Below are 20,951 nucleotides of genomic sequence, written 5' to 3'. Positions count from 1 at the left end.
TTGCTGAAGTGATGGGGAAGGGATCAGAAGGGAAGTTAATAAAGCACTGTTTGTCTCTCTTATGGTGGCTGAGACGACAGACGCGAGTAACGCAGCGCAGTTTGCACTGATTTTTGGTGAGCAAAATGTGGCTATATTGCTAAATAATATTGCAATTTTATGAGGTTATTATTGATGCTTTTTATGTGTCGCAGCTGTAGCTGCAGTAAAGGTTTTATAGCCATTCATTCATTAATTTTCTGAACCACTTTATCCTCATTAGGGTTGCGTGGGGTGCTGGAGCTTATCCCAGCTGACTCCAGGCCAGAGGTGGGGGACATCCTGAATCTGTGGCCAGCCGATCGCAGGGCACGAGGAGACGGACAACCATGCACACTCACACCCACACCTAGGGACATTTTAGAGCAGGGGTCACCAAACTACGGCCCGTCAGCACATTTGGCCCGGCCCTCTGAACAATACCAGAGATGCTATTGGATTTATTTCCTATTTGGAAAAAAATAAATCCAGAATTTTTTTTTTCCCCCCCAAAAAATCCTAAACCCCGCCCTGTCAAAGAGAGAACGGAATAATGGCGAAAAAGTTAGGTAAGAGAAAAATTGATTCAGAATGCAGGGGATTTAACCTGGAGTGGACAAACGATTATTTTTTTGTTCAATGCAAAGAAAAGGCTGTTTGTCTCATCCGTCAAGAGACGGTGGCGGTATTCAAAGAATACAATCTTCGCCGACACTATGAATCCCGTCACAAAGACAAGTACGATAGCTTGCAAGGCCAAATACGAGCAGACAAACTCAAAGCGAAAAAGTGAACTACTATCTCAGCAGAATACATTTGTACGCCAAGCTCAGCTGAACCAGGCATCCGTTCGGGCCAGCTTTCGAGTTGCTAAACTGATAGTAAGCAGCGGTAAGACTTTCACTGACGGAGAGTTTGTTAAGAAATGTATGGATGCTGTCGCGGAGGAGGTGTGTCCCGAGAAGAAAGATGCATTTAATGCCGTAAGTCTGTCGGCGAGTACAATCACCAGACGCGTTGAAGAAATCGGGAGTAATGTATATGCCCAGCTGCAGCAGAAGACGAAAGAATTTGACTTTTTTTCATTAGCACTGGATGAAAGCACGGACGTGCAAGACACAGCGCAACTGCTCATTTTTATTCGTGGAGTTAGCGCAAACTTTGAGATATGCGAGGATCTGGCAGCCCTCCAAAGTCTCAAAGGGACTACAACGGGAGAGGATATTTTTGACAAAGTGTGCCAAAGCATGGAGAAGTTGGACCTGGACTGGTCAAAGCTAGCTAGCATCACGACTGACTGGGCTCCTAGCATGGTGGGCGAAACTCGCGGTCTAATGGGACGCATGAACCGGGAGTTGGAAAAAAGGGGTCTCACCACCCCGCTATGAGTCCACTGCCTAATTCACCAGCAAGCACTGTGCTGCAAAGTGTTGACGTGAGAGAGATTCTGCTCTGACAACTGAGCTGAACTTTTATCTGTTAAGATTGTGCATGGCACAACAGAAAGTTAATGTTCCATGGCTTTTTTTTCTATGAAGAACCCAGAGAGAGTTATTTAGTTATTATTTATTTCATAAATAGTGTTATTTATTTCCTGTTTTTTTCTGTGAAGAACTCAGAGAGGGTTATTTAGTTATTATTTATTTCATAAGTAGTGTTATTTATTTCCTGTTTTTTTCTGTGAAGAACTCAGAGAGGGTTATTTAGTTATTATTTATTTCATTAATAGTGTTATTATTTCTTTCCTGACTTTTTTTCTGTAAAGAACCTGGAAAGGGTTATTTGGTTATGTGTGGCTTTCTGGAAAACAATAAAAATTTTAAGCTCCCCTACAATCGTCACACTTTTTCTGTTACAAACTGACACCGGCCCCCCATCAGAGAAGGGAAAGGTTATGTGATCCTCACAGGAAAAAGTTTGGGGACCCCTGTTTTAGAGTGTCCAATCAGCCTACCATGCATGGTTTTGGAATGTGGGAGGAAACCGGAGTACCCAGAGGACACCCACGCAGGTCTGGGGAGAACATGCATACTCCACACAAGTGGACCGACCTGGATTTGAACCCAGGCAAGCTGTGAGGCCGACGCACTAATTAAGTGCTCCACCGGGCTGCCCAGTTTTATAGCCATGAAATAGTATTGAGGGTTGGATTGATTCAGACTTAGCACTACTGAAGCCATAGATGTGAAATGCACGGGCCACCACTGTGAAAAGAACATTGACATAACAAAAAAATGTGATAAAACATGAAAACTGGAAGGAATTTGTAGTTTCGCTCAGGGGCAAGCCGGTCCTTGAGGGCCGCTGTGGGTGCAGGTTTTTGTTCCAACCGCTCCAACACAGACAGTTTCCCAATGAGGTTTCTGCTGAAATACGAAGTACCTGACTGCAATCCACTGATTGTACTTCTAATATACCAGATTTGTGGAAAAGTTTCCTCTTATGGGTTGGAACGAAAACCTGCACCCACTGCGGTCCTTTGTGCAATATTTTGCCCAACCCTGGTTTAGCTGAAGTCTCTGTTGGTAAGAATCATAGGAGCCACTAAGGTCCAGATGTATAGAGTCAAGCACAGCCAGCTTGAGCTGATTTTCACCCACACTGCTGGCCACTTGCTGGTTATAGTGTAGTCTGCATCTGGACTAGAAGAACAAAAACACAATTTTCATAGAATTAGTTTTTATCGGTGTACACTTTTTTTAAAAAATTGAAAACCTTTACACTGATGCAAACTAGCATATTTATATATACACTATGCATATGTTTTCCGTCCCACCTATCCTCACCATGGTTGTGGGGGGTGCTGGAGCCTATCCCAGCCAACTATGGGCACCAGGTGGGGTACACCCTAAATTGGTGGCCAGCCAATCGCAGGGCACAAGGAGACGAACAACCATTCACGCTCACACTCATACTTGTCTAACAAGCCTACCATGCATGTTTTTGGTATGTGGGAGGGAACCGAAATGCCTGGAGAAAACATACAAACTCCATACTGGGAATGAACACTCGATCTCAGAACTGTAGGGTCGATGTGCTAACCACTTGTACACCTGATTTGTCCTTTTTCTTTTTCATTGTCAGAGCTGAGTCCTGAATCCACCAATCTGAGTGTCCCGTTGCCACACCACTGTGGCGCCAACACAATTTGTAGCGCTGCTACACGCAACAATGGTGGCGGCGACACTATCATCACAGCCGCTTTTATTCTTTGGACTTCTTTGTGCATGCGCAAACTGGCGACTGTGGTTGTTGACCCCCTCCCTAAAAGTTATGTCCGCTGACAGTTAATATTCATGTAACTGAAGCGACACTTGACAGGACAAGGTGATATTGGGGGATACTGTATTTTGTGTTTTTCAATATATCTGGAATCTTATATACTCGGAACAAATTTTGACATATTTGTGAGTTATTTTTATTTCATGATCTACAGTAATCCCTCAGATTTTGCGGATGATGTAGACCAGATACGGTCAATAATCGAAATACCGTGAAGTAGGATCACCCATATAATTATTACATAACATACTACAGTAATACCTTGAGATACGAGCTTAATACATTCCGGGAACCGAGCTGGTGTATCAATTAACTTGTATCTCAAATCATTTTTTCCCATATAAAATAACTAAATACAAATTAATCCGTTCCCACCCTCTGAAAAAAAACAATATATATATATATTTTTTTAATTGTTCTAATTCATCATCTATGCTCACAAAGTAACAAATACCTATCTAGTGGTTATGCTCTGCAATGGCATTTGACATTATGTACAGTACTACATGGCAGACGGTAGCAGCTAACGTCAGTGTGTGCGGAGGAGGAGGGAGAGAGAAATGGCAGGAAAGAGACTTCACGGCAACATACGCTACACTTTTTTGACGCTACGTAACATAACATAAAATTTAACTTTAACTTAAATGAACATAGCTTACTATACACCCAACTAAAATGGATGTAGCCTTGTGATATAACCGAGGCATGTGTTAATGTATTTCGCTGCAGCTTTCGAGTCAGAATTTGCTGCTTCCCCATGCCTAACAACCGAGGGTATCCCATTTCGTTTTTTAAAGTTATCAAACCAGCCACAACTCGCTTTGAAGGTTTCCGCTGTCGTCAAAGTCTCCTCTTTACTTTCAAGTTCTTATAGATTTCGGTGGGCTTTTCTCTTTATCCTTTATCCATATTCGTAGAATCCTCTCCATTCATCTCGTCATGAATATCTCTGCGCAGCTTGGAAAGGGCCAGCTCACGGCCGCATCGGGAACCGCCTCATATGCTCGTATCTCAAATTTGTCTCGTATCTCAGGGCAAAAATGTTCCTTGACACAAATGCCAATTTCCAACACCAGAAAGGCTGTAGAGCTCTCTCGAAAAACAGCTCTTTGGAAGGTGATCTTTTAAACAGTAACAAACTGAAGGATGTAATAGCAAGGTATGATTGAAGAGCCCAAGATCAAGGAGTCTATAGATGAAAATTATTGTGTTTGTTATGACACTACTGACCTGTACCATTGCGTGAGGGTCATCATGATGTAAAGTGAGGCCAGGAAAAGCATGAAATGAAAAAAAGAGTAGCTGTATTGGACTAAATTTTGTTCATTATCCTTCACTCGCATTGGCCCACTCGCCTTCTCTGATTTTTTCAGATTACCATCCTCAGAAAGGATTTCTGAGTCTTTAGCGGCCATGGTCAATTTGTTCACCTGGCTGGTGCTGGATGAGCGAATGCTGGGCCAAAACAAAATTAAGCAAATTAATAATCTGAAGACACCAGAATGCTTATTATTTCCTGACTTTGTTTTGTCCTGTTTTAAATCACACCATGGTCAGTATAATCATAATCTAACTGCAGTTGAAAGTACCTTGAGTAGATGATACACAGGACAAATATTGTCAGACCCACAATGCTCTGTCCATCCCACCACCTCAGGTAAGGTGTATTGAGGATGGGTTCTTCTGCACTAATTATCACCACAGCAGTCTGGGTTTCAGAATCAAGAGGAGCCATGGTTGGTCCTACTATCTGTTGGACAATACTCAGCAAGCTGGGGTTACAATTGTGGTCTGCAGGTGAGAAAAAATTGAAAGAAAATTATGAAACTGCATCTTATAAATCGGGTGTTCCATTTATTTGCAAGCCATGTACATTATAAGTATTTGATTTTGTAAATTTTAGATTCTAGCAATTAATGTACAGTAATACATTGAGATACGAGCTTAATGCGTTCCGGGATCGAGCTCGTATGTCAAATTACTCGTTGTGATAACTTTGCACTTTATATAACTGTTAATATAACCATAACAGCAATAGACGGCGGAGCCAGGGTTCACACATGTGTAGCTCTTTATTGCAACACTCAGAACGGACACACAACACCACTCCATCCGGGTCACGCTGTATTACACAATGGTCACTAGGTGGCGTGGTTAAACACACTTGTATAACCTGAGGCAATTAACATTTCCAGTATCAATATATTACACTCCTCCCCCTTTAACTATGAACTAAATTATTACTGCTAACACAACCATTAGACTCAATATTTCAGTCTTTGACATTCCAATCTCAGAAACTCTTTTTCACATTTTTGTATGAACAGGAACTCTTTTATTTTAGGAACGGCGTTCCTCACAACTGACCGATCACAAATTCAGTCGCTTCGGAGGTGCTCTTTCTCTCACTGGGTACCTGCGCCCAAACACCTCTGGGGAACTGACTGCTCGGTTGTAAGGTGTAATTGCCTTGTCACAGGCCACTGAGCCTGGTGAAGGTGTTACATGTGTCTCTTCAGGTGAGTACGGGCTACCACCTACTGCTCCAGGTGTGCCTTTCCCCCCACATCTGCGTGAACCACCACAAGGTAGTTGTTTGTGATGTCCAGCTGCTCATCCGGGAACTCCAATGTCTCTGGTCTGGACGGTTGGTTGTACAGGAGATGATCAATGTGGATTGAGCGTCGGCTCACACCATTCCACACCAGGTAGGTGACAGGTCCGAGTCTCTTTTCCACTGTTCCTTTTGTACACCTCTCCTTTCCTCCACGGAAATTCCGGATCAGGACTGAGTCACCCTCAGACAGATGTCTCAGCTTGGAGGCGGTTTCATCATGATAGTGTTTCTGCTTCCGTTGTTTTGCTTCCACCACTCAAGCGAGATCTGGTTTCAGTAAGCTGAACCTGGTCCTGATTTGACGTTTTAGAAACAGTTCAGCTGGTGTACATCCCGTAACCGTGTGCGATGTACTCCTGTATGCCATCAGGAAGTTAGCTAGCCTGTGCTGCATAGTTATTGTGACCTTTTGTTTCTTCTCCTCGAGTACTTGTTTCAGCAGTGATGCTTTCACTGTCTGAACTGCTCGCTCTGCAGCTCCATTGGAAGCGGGATGGTAAACTGGTACCAAAGTTTGTTTTATTCCGTTGCTCAGCAGGAATGTCTTGTACTCCTGCGAAGTGAATTGAGGTCCGTTGTCAGAAACAATCTCCTCGGGAAGCCCGTAGGAAGAAAAAATGTTCCGCAACACCTCAATCATTTTGGCTGCTGTGGTTGTTGCCATGGCGATCACCTCAAGCCATTTTGAATGACTGTCCACTAGTACTAAAAAGTGGTGTTGGTCTTTCTCTGCAAAGTCAATATGTATTTGCTGCCAAACTCTAGTCGGCCATTTCCAGGGGTGTAGAGGTGCGGCTGCAGGTAGTTTCCTCACACTCTGACAGGCTTCACATTGTTGTACTGTATGTTCTATTTCACTGTCCAACTGCGGCCACCACAAGTAGCTCCTGGCCAAGGCCTTCATCCTGCATCCTCCAGGGTGTCCTTGGTGAAGCTCATGCAGTAGTCGCTCTCGGTGTGCTGGTGGAATGATAACTCAAATTCCCCACAATATGCAACCTTGTTCCACAGACAGTTCATTTTTCCTGAAAAAGTATGGTTTCAGTCTCTCGTCCTTGTTTTGACTTGGCCATCCAGACCGAGTCAGCTCCAGTACTTTGCATAGGACTGGGTCCTTGAGAGTGCTCTGTGGGATCTCTGTAGCTTGCACGGGAAGCTCATCCACTACTGAGAAATAGAAGATGCTGTTTTCCTCCGCTGTGTTATCCTTTTCCTTCCCCGGCAGTCTAGATAACGCATCTGCGTTGGCATTTTCTGCTGACGTTCTGTACTCTATACTGTAGTCAAAAGCCATCAGTCTCAGCGCCCAGCGCTGAATTCGCAGAGCAGCTAAAGTGGGAATTTCAGACTTGGGTCCCAAAATAGCAAGAAGGGGCTTGTGGTCAGTTATTAAACTGAACTTGCGGCCATATAAATATTTATGAAATTTGGTCACACCAAAAATTATGGCCAAAGCCTCTTTCTCTATCTGACTGTATTTGCTTTCTGCCTCTGTCAATGTACGCGATGCAAATGCGATCGGTTTCTCATCTCCATTTTCCATTATGTGAGACATGACAGCCCCGATTCCATAAGGGGATGCATCTGAAGCCAATCTCAGGGTTTTTTTGGTGTCATAGTGCACTACTACTGAGCTTTTTACTAACTGTTCTTTTGCATCTTTGAATGCTGCTGCACATTTAGTAGTCAATTTCCAATCAACTTCCTTCTTCAGTAGTTGCTGTAGCGGCTGCCACACCGTCGACAGGACTTTCATGAACCGACCATCATAGTTTAATAGTCCTAGAAAAGACCGTAGCTCTGTGACGTTTGTAGGCTGGGGTGCATTAACGATGGCTGCAACTTTTGTCTCAGTGGGGTGCAGTCCCTCCTTATCTATCAGATGCCCCAGGTATTCTACTTTCTCCTGCATGAAGTCACATTTTGCTCTTTTCACTCTTACCCCGTAGCTCTAGGCGGCTCAGTACCTCCTCCAGATTCCTCAGGTGTTCAGCTCTTGTTTTTCCTGTGACCAAAATGTCGTCTAAAAAAACAGGTCACGTGCTCCAAGCCTTGGAGGATCTGGTCCATCACATTCTGAAACATAGAAGGAGCACTGGACACTCCGTATGAAAGTCTATGATACACATGCAGTCCTTTGTAAGTATTTATTGTCAAATACTTTTCTGAGTCTTTTTCTAACTCCAGCTGTTGGTAAGCATGTGACAAGTCTAACTTGCTGAAAAGAGTTCCTCCAGCTAGGGTGGCAAAAAGGTCTTCAACGTTTGGTAGTGGATAGGTCTCCTCTTCTACACTTTTTCTAGGCGATTTAACTCAGTCTCAACTGTATTCTTTAATGCATACGGCACTGGTCTGGCCTTCCTGAAGATCGGTTTGGTATTTGGCTTTACTGTAATGTTGGCCTTAAAATCCCGAATAGTGCCTAACTCCTCAGCAAACACTGCTTTGTGTCTCTGCAACACTGTATCCACATCTGCGTTGTTACAGCCCCTTGCTGGTATAACTGAGAAGATGCTTGCCCAGTCCAGTTTGAAGTTTTTGAGCCAGTTACGGCCAAGTAGGGCTGGTCTGTCACCTTTTACGATCACTAGTGGTAGATCACCACTCTGGTTTCCATATTTTACCTTGGCCGTCACTTGTCCCATTAAAGGAATGTTCTCTCCGGAAAAAGTTGAAAGCTGCACTTTACTTACTTTCAATGGCAGATGAGAGAGATGCTTCTTATACACTATTTCAGAAACAAGTGTTACAGCAGCTCCTGTGTCAAGTTGCATCTCTAGAGGAGTTCCTTCTAATATGACCTGTACTGTCATTTCCTTCTTCCAATTCCCGACAGCATTTGTGGGATACACGGCATTCAAGTGATATGACTCACACAGTTCATCATCAACATTTCCTGTTGTCTCATTTTTATTTTCCTTTACATACTGTGTGTGTCCTTGCCAATTTTTAGTTTTACACATCCTTGCTATGTGTCCTACTTTTGAACACTTGTGACATGTCTCTACTTTATACCTGCATTCATGAGCGGCGTGGTTGCTAAGTCCACATCTGTAACAGGGTTGATGATTTTCTCTTCTCTGTGGTCTGAAATTTCTACTTGTGGTTTTACTTTTCCAATCGCTGGTGGCTGGTTGGTATTTCCATGCACTTTTGCTTGTCTTCTTCTGGTCAATCTTATTTACTGTGGCAGGTTCTTTCATTTTGCTGGCGAACTCCAACGTATTCTTTGATGCCATTTCCATGGATAACGACAGTTCGCATGTTTATTTAAATGTTAGATTTTGCTCCGTGAGTAATCTTCTCTGAATAGCTTCCACTCTCAATCCACAAACAAATCTGTCTCTCATTGCTTCGTCTAAATGGAGACCAAATTCGCAGTGGCTGGATAGCTGCATTAACGCCACAATATAATCTGACACAGACTCGTTTTCGTTCTGATTCTTTTGTTGAAATTTGAATTGCTCCGCGATCACCAGCGGTTTCGGTTTGTAATGAGATGATAATCTTCCTCTTAGCACATCATACGAGAGGCTACTTGGCTTATCTGGTAAGCAGAGGTTTTTTAACAGTCTGTAAGCTTCTGCTCCGATTATAGACAGGAACACGTTGGCTTTTTTACCTTCCTCCACTTCGTTTATGATCATCCATTGCTCAAACCTTTCCAAGTAAGACTCAAAATCTTCTTGAACTTCCTTGTATTCGCCGAGATTTCCAATGAATCTGGCCATGATGCAGTGCCGCCGTTAGTTTAGCAACTCTTGCTAATGCTAGTTTGCAAAGTCACGTTACCTTCTTGTAACGCCTTAATTTCCTCGTTCTGAAACTTTTAATCCCTACCGTCTTGAAAGGGATCCCATCCTCGTTGCCACTGTGATAACTTTGCACTTTATATAACTGTTAATATAACCATAACAGCAATAGATGGCGGAGCCAGGGTTCACACATGTGTAGCTCTTTATTGCAACACTCAGAACGGACACACAACACCACTCCATCCGGGTCACGCTGTATTACACAATGGTCACTAGTCGGCGTGGTTAAACACACTTGTATAACCTGAGGCAATTAACATTTCTAGTATCAATATACAGTGGTACCTCGTCATACGACCGTTCGTCACACAATATTCTCGTCTTACGATGGAAATTTCGATCGAATAATTCGCCCGTCATGCGATCAAAATTTCGTGATGCGACCAAGCCTTTTTTGCATATCTTTCGTGTATAACAATATCTACGAGCACTGAACGATTAATTCAGACGAGTTTTTCCTCCTATGCATCGACCAGGAAACGCACAACGCGCATGCGCGGGCAAAAAGAGGGCTTTCTGGGTAATGAAGTATACTCGTGCACAAAACGCCGATAGGCAATGGCACTCTTTCTCAGAATGAAACTTTATTACCCACAATCAATACGTGGGTAAGCTGAGCTGTTGCATTTCCTGTTATTTTTATTATCTAATACAAGGAGTATTTTATTACTTCTCGTTCGCTGCTCCTAAGAACATCAGCGGCACTGGCTCGAAATTGCCTCTTTGTAATATTTCTGGTCGCAACTCTCTCTCATAGGCGCCGTTCAAAGTGGCTGCGTTCAGAGCCATTTCAACGAGGAAGTTGCGAGCCGGTCTTTATGAGCAGTGGAGCGATCGCTAAAATGTACTACAAGACTATTTCTCGTTGGCATGTGGTCGTGGGTTATCCTATTGTGAGGACATTTGTGTGAATCATTTTTGGAATATTTTGAAGGGAATACGTCGTACAACAGCAAACAGCCCATCGATAGCGAACGTGAGGGTGGAGGCGTGGCAAACCGCCAACCCGGAAAATGAAGGTAACAAAAGATTACAACAAAATTAGAATTCAGTTTTGTGTAAAGTTACATTAAACCAGTGGCGGGCGGTGCATTTTCTGGTAGCGCCTTCAACGTATCAATCCAACCCTCAAAAACTATTTTATGGCTATAAAACCTCTACTGCAGCTATAGCTGCGACACATAAAAAATAATCAATAAATTAATGCACAAAAATGGGGTAAAATCCACTTCCTAGCAGCTTTTCATGATTAAATACAAATACTGGAGCTTTTCCGACATTAAAACCAGGCCAGGGGGTGATTTTCCCGGGAAAAGACAGCGATGAACGTCAATGGCGTACGGGCAAACATTGCCCAAAAATGGGGTAAAATCCAGCCGAAAACAGCATTTATTGATTAAATACAAATACTGGAGCTTTTTAGACATCAGAACCGGGCCCGGAGTATCATTTCCCCGGTAAAAAGACAGCGATGAACGTCGATACGTCCATACGTGAAATGACAAAAAATGCACTAAAATTAGGTAAAATCCACTTCCTAGCATCATTTATTGATTGAATACAAATACTGGAGCTTTTGAGACATTACAACCAGGCCAGGGGGGTGATTTTTCCCGGGAAAAGACAGCGATGGACGTCAAAGGTGAAACGCCAAAAATTAAACTGGGGTAAAATCCACTTCCTAGCAGCATTTTGTGATTAAATACAAACACTGGAGCTTTTCAGATATCAGAACTTGGCCCACAATTCAAATATTATTTAGGAATATATTTTACTCACCAAAAATCCTTTTTACAAAATATCCATCCTCCTTTCTTTCTTCCTTCTTTCCTATCCCCATCGAAGCTAATGATGAAAGTCGAGCCTGTCCTGTCATATTTACGGCATAGTCCGTTTTGAAAATAGCATTAAATCAACACAACAATATACTATTTGCTTGTGGAGCCAAGTTAGCGCGCTGAAATTGCCCCACACACCATTTTCCCGGCTGTAACAGGCTTGCTAGCTTCGGAGTTGACCGCCCTTTCTTAATGATGTCCATTTTTTTCTGGGAAAAGTCCGTCTGGAAAATAGCTTTGTGAGCAAACAGAATCCATTAGTTTTTGCTTCTGTCGGCCATAGTGGGTGGAGTTTGCAATATCGGCTGCCTCGGTACTGCTTTGGCCCGCTACTAGCCAATCATAGTTTGTGAAAGCAATGACATGTCCCACCCAGCAAAATGCTACCGCCTATGAATAATCATTGTGGGGTTGCCAACTCGAAATCTTATTGGTTAAAAGCAACAGTCTAGTTTAATGCAGCAGAGCCCGCAAAAACTGATTGTGAAGGCTTTGAGGCAGATCTGATCTGGCAACAAATAATGGCTGAAATGTGATTGGTTAAATGCTTCAATATGAAAACACACATCTGGAAGCAGTGCAGCCAGGGGGAAAAGCAATGAAAGGAAGCTAACAGACCATTTGGAATAATAAGTATTGATGGACAAAATATAATATGATTCAGATATTTCTTAGGCCAGCAGAGAAGGCCTTGAAGGCCCTGACGGCCCGCCACTGCATTAAACGTATGTTTGAGTGTCTATATATTAATCCAAGTTAATTAAATTTTTTTTGTTCCGTTTACGAGTGCGTTGTCGTGGAAAAAAAAAAGCGAACAACACCCCCCCACGCCACCAAACGTCCCTGTCTGCCGTCGGCGAAATCTGCCCAATTTTAGTTAGATTAAACCCATTTTATTACTATTAAACCACTAGTTATGTGTTACTTTGTTAATAGATGGCGAATTAGAAGAAATATAAAAAAAAAATCCAATCCAATATCCTGTTATTGTTTTTTTCAGTGGGTTGGAACGAATTAATTTGTTTCCCATTCATTTCAATGGGAAACGTCCGCTCGAGTTACGAGAATCTCGTCATACGATCTCAGTCCCGGAACGGATTAAGATCGTATGTCGAGGTACCACTGTATTACACTCGTCACTCAAATAAATTTTTCCATAGAAATGAACTAAATACAAATTAATACATTCCCAGTCTCTGGAAAAAAAAACAGGATATTACAATGGAAAAACGTATTTGTTCTTTTTCACCACCTACTCACAAAGTAACAAATACCTATCTAGTGGTTATGATCTTCAGTACTAAAATGTGTAATTAGTCAGTACAGACAGGCGGTAGCGCAGAGTGCATGGAGAGGGGAGAAAGAAAAGGACAGGAAAGAAAAAGGACAGGAGAGAGGCTCGACGGCAACGCGCTCGTAACATAACATAAATGAACTTAGATTACTATACACACACATTTAAAAATAAGTTTTAATCTTATGTTACACTAAATTTAAACTTCTTGTGCGATAACCGAGGCAAAGATGTTAATGTATTCCACCCCAGCTTTCGAGTCGAAACTTCATGGGTTCTCAGTGCCTCAGAACCGAGTGTTCGTTTTATAAAATTATCGAACCAGCCACAACTCACTTTGAAGGGTTTCACTGGTGTTCTTTTTTTCAGATGCTTGCTTTGCTTTCAAGTCTAAGTAAATTCTGCTGTTTTTTTTGCAGATTATCAACGTAACATAACAAATAAAAAATTTAAACGAACTTGGATTCCGATGCAGACACACTCAAAAATAAGTTTAATCAAACCTAACAATAAACTTAATTCTAATTTTGTTTGACATTTTGAAACCTTTCTTCTACCGGGTTGGCTCTTTTTGCCCCACCTCCACACTGACTTTCACATGCAACCTAGATGTTTGCTTTTGTATTCCCTTCAATATATTCCCAAAATGATGCACACAATTGTCCTCACAATAGCACGACCACTTGCCAACGAGAAGTAGCATATATAACTCTTGTATTAGCGATCGCCTCGCAATGACTAACGGGGGGGAAAAACACAGAAAAAATGCAACGCTCCGCCCAGTGCTCGCAGAGACATTACAAAGAGGGAGTTGCGACCACAGAGACATTACACGAGGGAGTTGCGGGGAGAGAGACAGTGCCCATGATGTTCTTATGAGCAGCATCTCGCATCCGCTGTCTGCTCGTATATCAAAATTTGTCTCGTATCTCAAGATAAATATTTGCCCGAAATTTTACTCGTATCTCGAATTGCTCGTATGTCGGGCCACTCGTATGTCAAGGTACCACTGTACTTTACTTTGTACTTTATTCTTTTTACTTTAATGTTTTTGCTACTTTTGCGACTCAACTCCACCCTGTTCTATTAGTTTAGTTTCTTCATGCTAGTTCTGGACATTTTTCGGACACATTCAGCCATGCCTCCTCTGTCCTACACACAGGGTCAGCTGTTAGCACTATGCAACAGAAAGAGCAACCCCTGGATGCCGCAGGAAATCCCCATGGAGTTAAAGAGAAAGAGAAAGGGGGTGCAGAGCGGGACGAAAGAAAAAGCGACGCTTCAAACCAAGCATTCCATTTATTACTATGGGGAACGTGAGATCTCTCCCCAATAAGATGGAAGAGCGAACGGCGCTTACCAGGCTGCAACGGGAGTATTGGGAGTGTTGTATTAAGTGCTTCATAAAGACCTGGATGAATGAATTAATACCTGACTCACTCACTCATTTCCCTGGATGATTTTCAGCTGGTGAGGGCGGACAGAAAAGCTGAGGTTAGCGGTAGGAGGAAAGGTGGGGGAACAGCTGTTTTTATTAATAGCAAATGGTGTAGCCGGGGGCACATTACCGTGAAGGACCAACTTTGTACTCGAGATATCAAGCTAGTAGCTGTTAGCATCACGCTGTTTTACATCCCGCGGGAGTTCTTACACGTTATCTCGATAACTGTATATTCCCCCTCCTGCCGATGCGGCAGCTGCTTGCGAGCTCCTTTACGCAACTGTGTCGCAACCACAGACGTCACACCCCAGTCTCTCCTTCTTATCTTCGGTGATTTTAACCATACTTCCTTGGCTTCTACTCTCCCCACCTTCACTCAGTATGTGAAATGCCATACCAGGGACCACAAAACTCTGGACCTGCTGTATGCCAACAAAGAGGAGGCATACAGCTCAGCCCACCTCCCATCACTGGGCTGTTCAGACCACAACTTGGTCCATCTGATCCCCACCTACATCCCTGTGATGAGGAAACAACCCTCAACCACAAGGATCATAAAAAGATAGACTGAGGAGACCAGTATGGTACTCGGGGACTGTTCCCGAGTATGAATAAAGTACAAAGTAAAGTATATATGAATAAAGTTTAATCTAATCTAATTTTATGTCAGATGTCAGACAGTTTCTTTCTCATCGTGAATGCTTATAGTTTAAACTAAACTCACGTGTTGCATACAGGATGTGTAAGAACAATACTCATGCAGTATTGCATGTCGACATAGTATTTTTAAATTTGTCATCCTCTACTGCCTGACAAATTCGGAGGATATGACTGGATGTTCATTTTTGTTTTGTAGACCCACTGTTCCCCAGTGGTCCACCTGTAGGAATTGGGAATGAATGTCTTAATATCAATTGTATCAGTGTTCACCCTTATCTCGCACAAATCTTAATTCAGAAGCATTCCTACCTGGCTCATTGCTCATGGCAGACCAAGTTAGAAATGTCACATACAGGGTGATGATGGAAGACTGAAGAAGACCAGAGCGAGGCTGAGACTCCTAGGGAAAAATAAACTTTTGAGTTTTTCTCAAAGCAATGTAAAAAGGGTTGTCCCTCCCTAACGCAAATAACCTAATTATTATTTATTTAAAAAATGTTTCTATTATTTCCTTCTCAGGGTGAAATGACCATTCTAACATGATTCAGTATTTTTCATGTCATAACTTATTTTTGGGATATCTTGTCACATCACTATTTAAGCATTAGAATCATAAAAACAATTATATTCCTCTATCATCTTACACTTATCCAGATAGTGTATTGATACTGTAGTTAATGAAAACAATATGTGACTTTTGACTTCAGCACAAGCAGATGGGGTTCAGTTCCCACATGTGGTGATGTGAATAGATGCTGCGTGCAAAATTTAGCAAGTAGTGTTTTTGAAGATTTTGTTATTATGCAACCAGAATGCTTTTGGTCAACCCTTAACCCTGAGCACTTAACTCGTAAAAGTCAAGTTTAGTCTTGAATGAATTGCATAATTATGGGTCATTAGTTAAGCAAAACAAGCCGAATATTTCTTTCCATCCCTGTCAAATACATTTCCATGGTAAAGACCTTAGAAAGACTGAAGAATAGCACTGATACTATCTGTAACTGAATTTACACTTCTCAAGGGAAGGTAATATCCACCGTGATCCTGAATGTATTTTATTTTTAATTTTTCACTGAGACTAAGTTGTAAACTGGGATCTATTATTTTTTATGACTTCCTATTATGGTGATTATTGGACATTCATTCATTCATTATTTTTTCAAAGATGGTGCTGTCACGTGGGAGCCGGTGGCAGTACATCTGTCCACTCTTATTTGTTTTTCGTGTTTTACAGCCTTTCTATCTTTTTTTAAAAATACATTTTAATATTTCTTAATACATTCCTTTTTACTTTACTTTGTACTTTATACTTTTCACTCTAATGTTTTTACAACTTTCTTTGTTCTGTTAGCCTGGCTTCTTTCTGCTACTTATTTTTTTGGAACCATTCAGCCATGCCTACGCTGTCATACACAAGGGACTAGCTGTGAACAATACGCAGCAGAAGGAGCAATACCGCAATGCCGCTGGAAATCCATAGCTGGACAAAAGTGCCGGGAGAAGAAGCGACGCTTCAGACCAACCATTCCATCTATTATTATGGGGAAAGTGAGATCCCTCCCTGATAAGAAGGAAGAGCGGTCGGCGCTTACCAGGCCGGAAACGGAGTCGAGCGGTTATACTCTGCTACTGTTGATTCTTCAGCTCCAGACTACTGAGGGACTGTGTGGATAAGCTTGGAAGAGTGACTGCATATTTTCAACCTCAGTCACAGTCTGCAGAAGTTCCCCATCTTGTGGAAGACTTCCTGTGTGTGGTTCCAGTTTTATCCAACTCTACAATGTCTTTTTCTTGAGTCTGTATCCGTTTTTGCTACTGCAACCAAGATGGCGCCGCTCAAGTGGCAGTCGGTAGCGGTAGCTCCGTCCGCTCTAGCTCGTTTTGTGTTTTTGCTGCTTTTCTGTCTTAATGATTTGATTTAATTATTCTTAATGCTTTGTACTTTGTGCTTTTTGCTCTGTTTTTCTGCGGCCTTAGCGACTCTGCCCCACCCGTCGCATGGCTTGGTTTCTTTGCGCTAGTCTGCAATGTCTTGTGTGTCTTGTGTCTGTCTTCCTGCTGCGGCCAGGAAGTTTCCCGAATGCGGCATGAAGTAAAGTTCTAACCTAACCTGGCCTAATGTGTATATATACATACATATACATATATATATATATATATATATATATATATATATATATATATATATATATACATTTATATACATATATATTTATATATATACACATATATATCTATATATATGTATATATACATATATATATACACACATATACACATACATATATATACATACATATACATACATATATATATATATATATATATATATATATATATATATACACATACATATATATACACACATACATATACATATTGCAGCAACATGCTTATTTTTTTATTTATATATTTATTTATCTACTAACTTGCTTATTACCTATCTATTTATGTCTAAAATGCCTTTCCTGTATCTGCATTCTCACCCTCTTGCTACTGTGACAATGAAATTTCCCGAATACGGGATGAATAAAGTTATCCAATCCTATTCATCTTCTGTACCGAAAAGGGTTGCAGGGGTGGTTGGAGCTTAACCCAGCTGACTGCAGGCGGAAAACGGACTACACTCTGGATTGGTCGCCAGTGAGTCGTGGGTACACAGAGACAAACGACCATACGCACTCACAATCAACGTCAGGTGAGTGAACCTCTACACCATCAGGCGGCACTCTTGGACATACTAAGGTTAATTATAAGGAGGTATAATTTGGTTTCTCAGAAACATTTTTGATCCTTATGGACTCCCCAAGGGAACCCCAATTTCCAACAGGATTTTCTTCTGTCTATTTTTCAGGCCAAGACAGGCCTCCCATTCACAGTCAGTTTCTTTAACTGATTCGATTATTTTTCTGGTGCAAATACAGAACTCTAGCAATTGTTAGAAACGCAATCACTTCACTTAAATCGTGCACTGTAAATTCCCTTTGAAGTGACCAAATGTTCTCACATAACTCTAACCCAAGGCACATGCCTTCTTTAATCTTCTAGGTTTTTACTAGCCAGCCTCTCAGTGAAGTACTTTGATGCATGCAAGGTTTCAACTTTTCTTAGCCCAAAGGTGTCTCACAGAACTGAACACATTATCATACTTCTTTTACAGTAAAGTTAGGTTGCAGTTGTGGTACATGGCAGCATAATGTTGACAAGACATGGCCACGAAAATCGAAAAACCGCAAAGTAGAATAACCCCCTTTATTACTACCATACTCCGTGTTTTCGCACCTATACAAGTACATAAGCACAATTACCAAGAAGTGCATTCATGCATTTTTATAGTTGTGTGGATTAATTGGTGTGAGGAGTGTCTGGCTTAATAGACCAGGTGTGGTAAACTCCGGTCCTTGAGAGACGCTATCTGTCTGTTTTCATATCACACCTGAATGAAATGATCAACTCATCAGCAAGCTGACCACAAGCTTGAAACCGATCCTGATTATTTGATTCAGGTGTGTTGGTGGAGGGAGATATGGAAAACAGACCGGATAGCAGCTCTCGAAGACCGAAGTTGGCCACCACTGTAATAGCCTAATCTTGGCTATCGGGAGTGGGTGGTTCAATTCCATTAAAAGATATAAATTTATTCATAATTTATTTCTGAATGTTAATTGATGTGAATGTAACTATACAATGTGAGGACAGTTTTGCCTAGGTAATTGGATTACCGTATTTTTCGCATATACGTATTTGTCACTCCAAAAAAATAAATGAATCAAGGGGAACGGCTTATATCCACACAAATTAGACTTGACATGCACGAAACTGCAAGGTGACAAAGACGAAACGCCATAACGCGAGACAATGAGGCTGATAAGGTAATTTATATATATATATATAGAGTAAAGATACAGATAAAACGCTAAACCAAATGTATTTTGACGTCTATGAATGAAATTCAAGAAAGAAAGAAAAACATATCTTGCATAAAACATGAAAAAAACTCACTTATTTATGCATGCCATTGCTTGCGCAGGGCGCCGCGATCTTACTGTAGTTAAATGTGATCTGACTGGCTAGAAGCGAGTAGCCTTGATAGATGTGTTCGTAGCGTTTACCATGTCAGCATATAGTCGTTAAGGCTGATACGAAGGTCTTGAGGTCGATCATTAAAATATCAGCCTTGATAGACTTGGTGAAAAGTAGACCGCTACGGGCACACTTTCTGGTTGTACTGCTCATGTGACTTCCTTTTTGAATTTGTCTACGTGCAGGCAACACCCTTTCGGAATGTGCAATCCAGGAGACGATCTTTTTGATTCATAAAGTATCTCAGAAATACCACGTGCGATGATGTTTCTTAAGATTTTCCCTTCAAAGTAACACATTTGTACACCCTATTAAAACCATGAATGTGGAGGTGAAAATTGTGAATCAGGGGGCATCTTATACGAGACAAATTGTAAAATTCAACAATTTTAAGGGTAGGGCTTATACACAGAGGCGGTTTATATGCGAGAAAATATGATAGTAGTGTGGGGGACTTGTTTTGACTGCACAGATGGCGGCGGATCGTAAATTCAACAGACGTCCTGACCAATGTTCCCTCTAAGATGCGCGCATGCGCAATCGCGCACTGCCCGCACATTCTCAGCGCACAAGAAAATCTATCTAGTGCATAAACAACATCAACATAACGTATTAATTAATACCTAATATTAGACTTAATCTAATCAATTCGCCCAATAATATTGTTTTTTGTTTCTCACTCAGTGAGTGACAGGTGTCCAGCCAATGATACGATACGGTTCACTTACGGTACGAAGCCAATCATGGCATTGACGGTGCTTGCGTCTGGGCCCTGCCTATATGTGCCGTGCAGGTTAGCTAGCAGGTTAATAGATGCTAATACAAACCCTGCATCATGGCGAAACGAACAGGCAGCAATACATCCACTCACCAAGCCACAGCAAAAAAGAAATGCAGTTCTTCTAAGATGGAATGGTTGTAGGAGTATGTGCAAATACAGTGGTACCTCGTCACACGACCGCTCGTCATACAAAATTCTCGTCTTACGACGGAAATTTCGATCGGATAATTCGCCCGTCATGCGATCAAAATTTCGTGATGCGACCAAGCTTTTTTGCATATCTTTCGTGTATAACAATATCTACGAGCACTGAACGATTAATTCAGACAAGTTTTTCCTCCTACGCATCGACCAGGAAACGCACAACGCGCATGCACGGGCAAAAAGAGGGCTTTCTGGGTAATGAAGTATAGTCGTGCACACAACGCCGATAGGCAATGGCACTCTTTCTCAGAATGAAGCTTCATTACCCACAATCAATATGTGGGTAAGATGAACTGTTGCATTTCCTGTTATTTTTATTATCTAATACGAGGAGTATTATATTACTTCTCGTTCGCTGCTCCTAACAACATCAGCGGCACTGGCTCGCAATTCCCTCTTTGTAATATTTCTGGTTGCAACTCTCTCTCATTGGCGCCGTTCAAAGAGGTTGCAACCAGAGCCATTTCAACGAGGGAGTTGCGAGCCGGTCTTTATGAGCAGCGGAGCGATCGCTAAAATGTACTACAAGACTATTTCTCATTGGCAAGTGGTCGTGGGTTATCCTATTGTGAGGACATTTGTGTGAATCATTTTAGGAATATTTTGAAGGGAATACGTAGTACAACAGCAAACAGCCCATCGATAGCGAACGTGAGGGTGGAGGCGTGGCAAACCGCCAACCCGGAAAACGAAGGTAACAAAAGATTACAACAAAATTAGAATTCAGTTTTGTGTAAAGTTACATTAAACGTATGTTTGAGTGTCTGTATATTTTAATCCAAGTTAATTTAAATGTTTGTTCCGTTTACGAGTGCGTTGTCGTGGGAATCAAATCGACCCCATCCCCCCCACCCCCCACCCCCAAACGTCTCTGTCTCCCGTCGGCGAAATCTGCTCAATTTTAGTTAGATTAAACAC

General features: G+C 41.8%; 1 protein-coding gene and 1 long non-coding RNA gene across 6 annotated transcripts in view; one reads left to right on the top strand and one right to left on the bottom strand.

The window, feature by feature from the left end:
• Positions 1-19: 19 nt before the first annotated feature.
• Positions 20-20,951, bottom strand: part of serinc3 (serine incorporator 3) — a 63,292-nt gene continuing 42,360 nt past the window's right edge. For 3 of the 5 annotated variants that reach the window (XM_077602595.1, XM_077602599.1, XM_077602597.1), the window contains 4 exons: positions 15,275-15,365; positions 4,890-5,091; positions 4,531-4,755; positions 21-2,660 (listed from right to left, as the gene is read on the bottom strand). In XM_077602595.1, the coding sequence (XP_077458721.1) occupies positions 2,525-2,660; positions 4,531-4,755; positions 4,890-5,091; positions 15,275-15,365 (654 nt within the window). In that variant the 3' untranslated portion in view covers positions 21-2,524. Of the gene's footprint in view, positions 2,661-4,530; positions 4,756-4,889; positions 5,092-15,274; positions 15,366-20,951 lie in introns of all 5 variants that reach the window. The other 2 variants (XM_077602596.1, XM_077602598.1) reach the window with 2 other exon arrangements.
• LOC144075510 (uncharacterized) lies at positions 48-14,292 on the top strand. Its single transcript, XR_013300566.1, has 2 exons — positions 48-5,097; positions 5,645-14,292. It is a non-coding gene; the product is annotated as an uncharacterized LOC144075510 (long non-coding RNA).

The sequence above is a fragment of the Stigmatopora argus genome, chromosome 6 (genome assembly GCF_051989625.1).
Source record: "Stigmatopora argus isolate UIUO_Sarg chromosome 6, RoL_Sarg_1.0, whole genome shotgun sequence".
Lineage (NCBI taxonomy): Eukaryota > Metazoa > Chordata > Actinopteri > Syngnathiformes > Syngnathidae > Stigmatopora > Stigmatopora argus.
Note: the sequence above shows the minus strand (reverse complement) of the source record. Positions and strands in the feature narration are given on the sequence as shown.